This window comes from Leucopleurus acutus (assembly GCF_964270905.1).
Source record: "Leucopleurus acutus genome assembly, chromosome: 1".
Classification (NCBI taxonomy): Eukaryota; Metazoa; Chordata; class Mammalia; order Artiodactyla; family Delphinidae; genus Leucopleurus; species Leucopleurus acutus.
Genome location: NC_139142.1, coordinates 73,403,861 through 73,413,368, shown reverse-complemented (window position 1 = coordinate 73,413,368; position 9,508 = coordinate 73,403,861). Strand labels below are relative to the sequence as shown.

Below are 9,508 nucleotides of genomic sequence, written 5' to 3'. Positions count from 1 at the left end.
GGGCAGATCTGTCCCTCTGTCCCCAGGGGCTCTCTCTCCACTTGTATAGAATAAAAAAACCAAAATCACCACCTGCCCGCGTCTCTGCTGTTCTCCCCATTCTCTGCTCCCATTTCCCACCAGCTGCTCCCCTTCCCTCAAGCCCCACAGTGGGGAAAAGTGGGGAACATCCCCCCCAGAGATGGGGCTAGAGCTCTAAGGGGAGAGGTAGGAAAGGCTGGAGAGCTGCTGGATGGGAGGGGACTCAGAAGTCCCCAAGAAGGGTGGCTGTTACGTGCAGGGTCTTGGCTGGGCTGGCTGGAGCAGCGGGGGCACCAACACCAGTGTGTGCTGGGCTTTGGGGAGGTGCAGTGGGATTGGGGAGATCCCAGTGTCCCAGGAAGAGACTGGGGAGCAGTGTGCTCCGTGTGTGTGTGTGTATATATGTTTATGCACAGGCAGGCTCACTAATGGTGGAATTAGTGGTACTGTGTCATCCTGGGGGCACCATCAGTAGTCAGAAATCTCAACAGTAGAGTGGCCTGCAGGTGAGCGGAAGTGCCTAGAGCAGGAGAAGATCGATAATTAAAATTAATCGTTTCTCATCAGTGTACTAACAAATACCAGCTTGGCATTCAAGACTGGGCTCAAGGACTTCCCTGGTGGCGCAGTGGTTAAGAATCCGCCTGCCAATGCAGGGGACACGGGTTCGAGCCCTGGTCCGGGAAGATCCCACATGCCGCGGAGCAACTAAGCCCGTGCACCACAACTACTGAGCCCGCATGCCACAACTATTGAAGCCCATGCCCGTGCTCCACAGCAAGGGAAGCCACCGCAATGAGAAGCCTGCACACCGCAACGAAGAGTAGCCCCCGCTCGCCGCAACTAGAGAAAGCCCGCGTGCAGCAGTGAAGACCCAACGCAGCCAAAAATAAATAAATGAATAAATTTATATTTTAAAAAAAGACTGGGCTCAATAGCCTCTTCCTCTGTGAAGCCCTTCCTGATGCCTTCCCCTGACTCATCCAAATTGAGCCCTCCCTCTTTGTGGCCCGCTGCATCCTGAATAGGTCCGTACTTTGCACCTGTCATACCTCATTGCATTTGTGCATTGGCTGATCATCTCTGTGTGATTTTTGTTCCATACACACGCACCTCCCCCAGGGGCAGGAGCTGGGTCTTAATTACCTGTGTAGCCCCAACCTCTGGCACAGTGCCTGGCACCCAGGAGATGCTCAATAAATGGCTGCTACCTTAATACACAAGCAGTTTCGGGGATGGCGGGTGAAGACGTCTTGGTGACCCCTCTGTCATACTCATCCCAGATCACCATGTACCCAAATGTCTTCACTCGTGGCATGCAGCTTCCCGGGCAATTGCTCACTTCCCCTGGCCTCACTAGAGAATGATTGTCTTGTTTCCTCGAGATCTGTGTGTGGCACGGCCCGTCCCACAAGGATGTGGCCATATGAGTTGAATCTCGGGGTGGAGGGGGGAGTTGTGGGTACCAGGAAGATGCCTCAGGAATCAGTCCAGCACATCTCCCCCTATCTTCAGGGGGCTTCGCGACCAGGATGTGACACTGTGTTCCCTTAAGCGATTGTGTCCATTTCGTCTCCCTGTTAAAAGGTGGCTAGGGAACTTTGAATTCTCAAAGTTATGAGCCTTAGCATGGTACATGATGGTTTTTAAGAAGCACGTGAAGATCTCCATTCTGTCGTATTCGGGTTGGTTGGCGTGAATGAGAGTATGTTGTGTGTGACAAGTATAGCCCAGTGTTCTTTTCTATAGGACTGTGAATGTCCTTAGCAAATGTGATACAGAGAGTGTTGTGAGACCGGGTGTGTTTCCCTATGTGTATGCGTAGGGCTGTAACTGTCATGGTGTCACAGTGAGTTTATGAGCTGGCACCTGTTTGTGTCAAGATACGTGTGAGCCTGTGAGTCGTGTGTGCATATGTCTCCATCATTTCCCGGTGTGAATGTGTGTGCGTGCACGCACCACCGCAACGTGTGCATCTCTGTGATGCGGGGTGTGGGTGTGGCATGAAGGGGAGGATGTGTGTCACTGTCTGCAGGGGTCCTGCGTCTGAGCCACCCCCAGCCCGCCCTCCTCCTCCTCCGGCTCTGTGGCTCCTCCTAGGCAGTGGCCCTGCCCCTCCCCTCTTCTCCCTCCCAACCGGTCTGTGCGGGGGGAGCTGGTGCTGCGGCCCCCCCCACCCCTCCCCATCCAGGCCCCATAAATAGCTGCAGAGCCGGAGCCGGAGCCTGCGCCAGCGGCTGGAACACCAAAGGAGTCAGGGCCAGGGCCAGAGAGCTGGAGAGAGGAGCCCCCGCCTAGAGCCCAGGTGAGCCCACCCTTCCTCCCTAGCCCAGCCCCAGCCCGGTCCAGCCTGGCCCAGTCTCCATAACAACATCGCCCCCAGCCTCCAGAGAGGTCTCTAGTCCTGCCCAATACCCTCACCATCACATGCCCCTGCCCAACTCAGGGGACCTGTGAGAGCTGGGAGACTTGTGGCTGGAATGCAGAGGACCCCTTCAACTCAGACCCTCCCTCACGTCTCCAGAAAGGCACACGCTGTGGGGAGGGGGGGACCCAGCCAGGGAAGGGTCCCAGTTCTGAGGGAGGTAGGGGAACTGTCACACCCTCCTGAAGACCGACACCCGACTAGGGGACAGACACGGGGTGGGGGCATTCAGACACACCAACGGACACTCGCTGGGGAAGCACGACATGGGATCAGACAGCCTCACCCTGAGATGTGGACAGACAAAGATAGATGGATGGCCCCGCCATGAACTCAGGCCAGCGGACCCCTGCCTGCTGCTGCCCGAAGCTTGGTGCCTCTGCTGGGGGAGGGTGGCGTGCGTGCATCCCACGGGCAGCATGGAGGGGGCCGAGGCTCCCCAAAAATCCTGTCGCTAAGAGACAGTGCCAGTGCTGCCAAGAAGTGTGAGAACAGGGGAGGTGGGGAGGAAAGCCAGCGTTGTCATAGTGGGAGCCACTGCCAGGAACCTGGAGGAGATTTCAGCAGGGACTGGGCTCTGCTTCTCACTCTGCAAGCCCACCATCCCTCCCTTTCCGTCAGCCAACCAGAAGGTGAGTCGGGGGAGGTGGATGGGGACAGCCCCGGAGGGTACCTTCCAATCTGCCTCCTCCTGCCCATTGCAGCCTCCATTCCTGACCATCCTCTTCAGACTGGCAGGGACCCCTTGCCCCAGTTTAGCTCCTTTGAGCCAAGACTGAGTGCAGCGCTGACTCAGACATCAGTCAGGAAATAGCAGAAGGTGCTGAGGTAGCAGAAAGTGTAGATCAATTGATGGCCTCGGAGCAAGGCTGCCAGGAACCCCCCCAGCCCTCTAGCCCTCTCCAGCCCCATCCACGCATATGAGGCCAGCAGGGGTGACAGGAGCACTGGACTGTGCAGGAGTGGGGGGCTCGGGTCCTCCACCCTCGCCAGCTCAGTGCTCAGGGGAAGCTGAGCGAGGTCACTGGGAAGCAGGTCCATGAGATGCCAGGGCCTCAGGGAGAAGGGCAAAGGGGTGGGGCCATGGCTCCCAGAGACAGACCCCGCCCCTGGCAGGGGTTCCCCTTCCAGTGTCCAGGCCATCTGCTCTGTCCCCACAGTGACATGTCCGACCCGGAGATGGCATGGGTGCCTGAGCCCCCAGCCATGACGCTGGGGGCCTCGAGAGTGGAGCTGCGGGTGTCCTGCCACGGCCTCCTAGACCGAGACACGCTCACCAAGCCCCACCCCTGCGTGCTGCTCAAGCTCCACTCCGATGAGCAGTGGGTGGAGGTGAGAGCGGCTGGGATCTCCTTCACTCACCTCCGGGACTGAGAGGGAGGAGGCTGGTGGGGGCAGTGGAAGCCTCGTGGGGGACTGTCAGGACTCCCAGGGCCCTCTTCCAGGCTGTGTGGGTAACCCCGCAGATGGGGATGCCATCATTACGCACACAGACCGTTTTACAGATTCCAAAGCCCACAGAGTCCCACTGGGTCCTGAGATCGCCCCCGAAGTCAGTGGCACCGCTCCCAAATATGACAGCCGCAGCGGGCTGATGGTCCTGGGGGCTGGCAACACCCTGAGCTTGGGGTCCAGCCCAGGGAGAGAAGAGCTAGTCGCTGGGGTGCGGAAGCCTGAGGAAGGCAGGCAAGCCCGGGGCGGTCCAGGGCAAGGCAAAGCAGCCCAGGTTCCCAGAGGACACGCTCCCCTCTGCCGCAGGTGGAGCGCACAGAGGTGCTGCGCTCCTGCTCCAGCCCTGTCTTCTCCCGGGTGCTGGCCCTCGAGTACTTCTTTGAGGAGAAGCAACCCCTGCAGTTCCACGTGTTTGACGCCGAGGACGGAGCCACCAGCCCCCGCAATGACACCTTCCTCGGCTCTACCGAGTGCACCTTGGGCCAGGTCTGCATTCCCACCCCACCCCCACCCCCACCCCCATCGCTCTGCCTCTGGAAGCCAAAAGACAGAGGATAAGCTCTGGAGCTAGTTCAGTCGGGGCTTGGACCCCGTCTCCACCATTCACCAGCTGTGCAGCCTTGGGCTAGATATTTAACCTCTCTGAGTCTTAGTTTCCTCATCTAAACAATGCGGGTCACAGTGCCTACCCGTTAAGGTTGCTGCGGAAATTAAGTCCAATCCTAGCCCAAGCGCAGCCCCTGTGAGAGCTCAAAGGGCCCTTATTACCCTGTCCCTTGTACCCTGGCCAAAGCAGGTGGGGGTGTCACAGCTGGGCCCCCCTCCACCTCCATCCCCAGGTTGTGTCACAGACCAAGGTCACTAAGCCGCTGCTACTGAAGAATGGGAAGAACGCGGGCAAGTCCACCATCACGGTAGGCAAAGTCACCTGTACTCACCCTCGGGCAGGGCATTCAATGCCCCTGCATGGACATCCATGGTGACATCATGGCTAGCTCCCACCTAAGGGAAAGGGCCTTGTGGGAGTGGGTTGGGGGAATCCCGTCATTTGTGTCCGCCTTGCAGATCGTGGCCGAAGAGGTATCTGGCACCAATGACTATGTGCAGCTCACCTTCAGAGCCCACAAGCTGGACAACAAGGTTGGAAACCCAGAGTCCAGGTCCCCATCTCTACTGTTAGGGAGCCTAGCCCCCCTACTCAGGACAAATCCCAGGTCCCAGCTCTGCTCCCTTCTTGGTGTTAGCCACCTCCCCCTCAGACCTCACCAGGCTCATGGACGCTTTCCCCCGTGTCCCCAGGATCTGTTCAGCAAGTCTGACCCTTTCATGGAGATCTATAAGACCAATGGGGACCAGAGCGACCAGCTGGTCTGGAGGACAGAGGTTGGTGCCTGGGGCTGGGAGGAAGGAAGGAGGAAGGGCAGAGCAGGGGAAACTAGATCAGGGGTGACCAGCTCTCTGTGCCTCTTCAAGGTGGTGAAGAACAATCTGAACCCCAGCTGGGAGCCGTTCCGTCTGTCCCTGCACTCGCTGTGCAGCTGCGATGTCCACCGGCCTCTCAAGGTGAGGCCCCTGCAAACAAGGGTGGCCCGTTGGAGCATCCGGCCTTTGCCGGAGACCGTTCCCCCACCCCCTCCCTCTCCCCCATGTGATACCCCTTCCCGCTGCGGGTAAAGAACCAGTCACAGCTCAATGTTCCTATGTGTGTGCCTTCTAGCAGAGGCCAAAGTCCCTGCCGGACTGAGACAAAGGATGAAGTTCAGCAAGTGGCTTCTCTAGGCAGGTTGAGGACATCTGTTTGGGCCTAGTGACTGTTGGGCCCCTACCACCCTGAGTCCCTCCTCCTGCCCCCAGGAACCTCTGCAAAGCCTCCCCGACCCTGACCGCCCCACCCTCCTTGCCTTCTCAGTTCCTGGTGTATGACTATGACTCCAGTGGGAAGCATGACTTCATCGGCGAGTTCACCAGCACCTTCCAGGAGATGCAGGAAGGAACAGCAAACCCTGGGCAGGAGGTGCCACAAAGACCCTCAGCCAGAACCCCACCAAGATCCCTGGGAGAATCCCGAGGGTGATGCTGAAGAGCCCCCCCACACGTGATAGGAGGTGGAGAGGGTGGAAAGCCCTGGGCTCAGCCTGAGGACTGAGCCATGGCGGTCTCACTCTGGGAGGCTCCGCCGGAAGGGGGAGGAAGGGTCACGTGATGTGACCCTGGGCTTGTGGGGTATGTGGGGTCTAGATGCAGTGGGACTGTATCAACCCCAAGTACCGGGACAAGAAGAAGAATTACAAGAGCTCAGGGACCGTAGTGCTGGCCCAATGCACGGTAAATTCCAGTGCCCGCCTCCAGCCCTGCCCCACCCCGACCCCCGAGGCAACCTCAGATTCAACCCTGCCCTCATTTCAAAGATCATTTCTCTGCTCCTGGGAACTGAGAACCCTTGCCCTATCCACCACCAACTTCAACCTCAAAAACTCTGGCCCCTCCCTTTCTGCTGCAGAAGCCCCACCCAGCTTCCTCCTCAAGGGACCATCCCTCCACCTTACTCCCCCCTTCCCACCAGGTGGAGAAGGTGCACACCTTCCTGGATTACATCATGGGCGGCTGCCAGATCAACTTCACGGTAAAGGCCCAGGGGACGGGGACATGGCCAAGGGGGAGGGGCTAGGCCCACAGTGAACAGAAAGAGCTCAGAATCCCCACTGCCCCTCCTTGGACCTCTCATGAGCCTTAGCGTGGTCAGCTTGTTCCCCTCACCCGACTCTATGATGAGACTACCGGTGGGCTTGTTTAGATTCACCTTAGGCCTCCCTACAGGCCCTAGCTCTGGCCCAGCCTCTCTGTTGGCGCTCACGGATGCACCATAACAATTTCCCCATCTCCACCAGGTGGCCATTGACTTCACCGCCTCCAACGGGGACCCGAGGAGCAGCCAGTCCCTGCACTGCCTGAGCCCCCGCCAGCCCAACCACTACCTGCAGGCCCTGCGTGCAGTGGGAGGCATCTGCCAGGACTACGACAGGTAGCAGGAGGTCGGGGTGTTGGACAGGCAGGGACGCCTTGCCCAATGGGCCCCCACAGACTTTTCTTCTCCCCAGTGACAAACGGTTCCCAGCGTTTGGCTTTGGGGCTCGAATCCCCCCCAACTTTGAGGTAGGCTGGGTGCGAGGGGAAGGGAGCAGATGTTGGGAGGGTCAGACGAGAAGGAAAAACATGCCCTGGCTGGCCTCACCCTACCCTCACAGGTGTCCCATGACTTTGCTATCAACTTTGACCCGGAAAATCCTGAGTGTGAAGGTAAGAGAGGAGATTCCCACCAGCCCGCCTCCCTGCATGCAGCTTGCCTACTCCTGCACACCCCATGCAGGAGCACAGACTCCATTCCCCTGGGCCCTGCTCCCTGCCCCTTCACCCATCCAACACCCGCCTTCATTTGGTAAGACTTCCAGCCCCTGGCCCAGTATCTGCCCACCCAACTCTGCCAGCGCCTGGACCGTCCAACTCCCCTGCTTAGTGAAGAACTTGGTGGCAGGGCAGTCCTCAGACAGAGAAGCACCTCCTTGCTTTAAGGGGGTTCAGGAAGGGCTCCCGCTAATCTCGGCCCTCCTCACCTCTTTGCCCACAGAGATCTCGGGGGTCATCACCTCCTATCGCCGTTGCCTGCCCCAGATCCAGCTCTATGGCCCCACCAACGTGGCCCCCATCATCAACCGCGTGGCGGCGCCAGCCCAGCGGGAGCAGAGCACTGGCCAAGCCACGGTGAGGAGCCCCAGCTGAAGCGGGCAACCTGGTGTCCTCGGGTGAGGCCCGGGCTTGGGGCCGGTGCCAAGGCCGCAGAGCTGACCCTTCCTCCCCCTCTGCCTGCCCTCAGAAGTACTCGGTGCTGCTCGTGCTCACGGACGGTGTGGTGAGCGACATGGCTGAGACCCGCGCCGCCATCGTGCGCGCCTCCCGCCTGCCCATGTCCATCATCATCGTGGGCGTGGGCAACGCCGATTTCTCCGACATGCGGCTGCTGGACGGCGATGACGGTCCCTTGCGCTGCCCCCGAGGGGTGCCCGCAGCTCGCGACATCGTCCAGTTCGTGCCCTTCCGGGACTTCAAGGACGTGAGTGCCCGGAGGCCCCTCCCTGCTGAAGGACTCCTCAGCTCCTCCTGCCGCCCAAATCTGACCAGTCTCTCTCACTTGATTGATGTCCTGCGAAGGACGCTGGAGCTCAGCCGGCCACCCGAAGCCCCGCCTCTTACCTGAGCCCCTCCTTCCCCCACTCTCCCGCCCCTAACCACACCCCCGTCCCCATCCCAGGCCGCACCCTCTGCGCTAGCTAAGTGCGTCCTGGCCGAGGTGCCCCGGCAGGTGGTGGAGTACTACGCCAGCCAGGGCATCAGCCCCGGGCCTCCCAGGTCCTGCACGCCAGCCACGACGCCCAGCCCTAGCCTGTGACAGCCGACAACCGGACCGACACTCCCTCAGTCTCTCAGTGAGTCCTGGGATGCTAGGGGGGTGGATCTTGGTGGAGTCCATCTCGGCTGGGTGTGGTGTAGACGAGGGTGCTTATGACTATCCCATTCTCCCCCAGGTGCCTGTCCTGACCCTTGTGACTCAAGTGACCGGTGCCTCTCCCTCTTGGACCAGCTGTGTCCCCTGGGTCCTGGAAGTGAGTGGTGAGCCCTGCGCCATCTCTCCAGGCCCCATACCCCTCAGCCTTGTGGCCCCTCAGTGACTTCCTTCAGTGATCCTGACTTTCTGGCCGTTAATAAAGGGAACCACTCCTAGCACCTCAGCCTCTACCCATCATGCCTCAGATGCCCATTGGGCAGTCCATAGCACCCCACACACACCATTAAGAAATGAGGACCAGCACGTTTTGAATTCTGAGCCAGAGCTCCCCAGACAGCCTGGTGGCTCAGCAGTTTCACCCCAACTATGTGCCAGTGAGATCTGAGGAGTCCCTACCGTCACCTCCCAACCCCAGGGGGGCCCAGGCCCCCTGGGGGTTAATTACCAGAGATAGAGGGGTAATAAGGGGCTGTCAAGGGGGCAAGTTGATGCCCTCTTAAGCTGTCTTCAGAGAAGCCCAGCTGATCCCCCCAGGGGCTGAACTCCAGCCCTCACACAGCTGTGAGGCAGCCTGAGAAGGGGCGGGAGGGATGGGGTGCAGGACTGAAGGAGGGCAGCAGGTCTGCTAGCGAATTATGAATACAGAGGGGGTACCTAAGGTCTTTGCAGCCTGGTTTTCCTGGTGTGTGAATGTGTGTGTGTACGTGTGTGTGTGTGTGTGTGTGTGTTCATGCTTTGCATATCCCTGACTCTCCAGAGTGTGGCCTTTAGTGGTTCAGAAGTCCAGCTGTGTACTTTGTTGTTTTTTTTTTTTTGGCCACACCTTGCAGCTTGTGGGATCTTAGTTCCCTGACCAGGGATTGAACCCGGGCCCCCGCAGTGAAAGCTCTGAGTCCTAACCACTGGACCATAACATTGCCACTGGACCATAACCACTGGACCATAACATTGCCAACAATAGCAAACATTGCCATTTAGCATGTGTGAAGCTTTGTACTTAGTGTGTTTTAAATGCGTTCACTCTCACTAGGTAGTTACCATTATTTTCC

At 59.1% G+C, this 9,508-nt stretch overlaps 1 protein-coding gene across 1 annotated transcript; it reads left to right on the top strand.

Annotated features, from left to right (window-relative positions):
• Positions 1-2,237: 2,237 nt before the first annotated feature.
• On the top strand, positions 2,238-8,342 carry CPNE6 (copine 6; the record flags this gene model as incomplete). Its single annotated transcript, XM_082850135.1, has 16 exons — positions 2,238-2,326; positions 3,578-3,778; positions 4,205-4,384; positions 4,738-4,812; positions 4,964-5,038; positions 5,198-5,281; positions 5,372-5,461; positions 5,808-5,912; positions 6,137-6,223; positions 6,462-6,521; positions 6,787-6,920; positions 6,997-7,051; positions 7,144-7,195; positions 7,524-7,657; positions 7,770-8,006; positions 8,205-8,342. Exons 2-16 carry the CDS (start codon positions 3,611-3,613, stop codon positions 8,340-8,342), a joined length of 1,674 nt encoding a protein of 557 aa, XP_082706261.1. The 5' UTR covers positions 2,238-2,326; positions 3,578-3,610.
• Between the last annotated feature and the right edge of the window lie 1,166 nt (positions 8,343-9,508).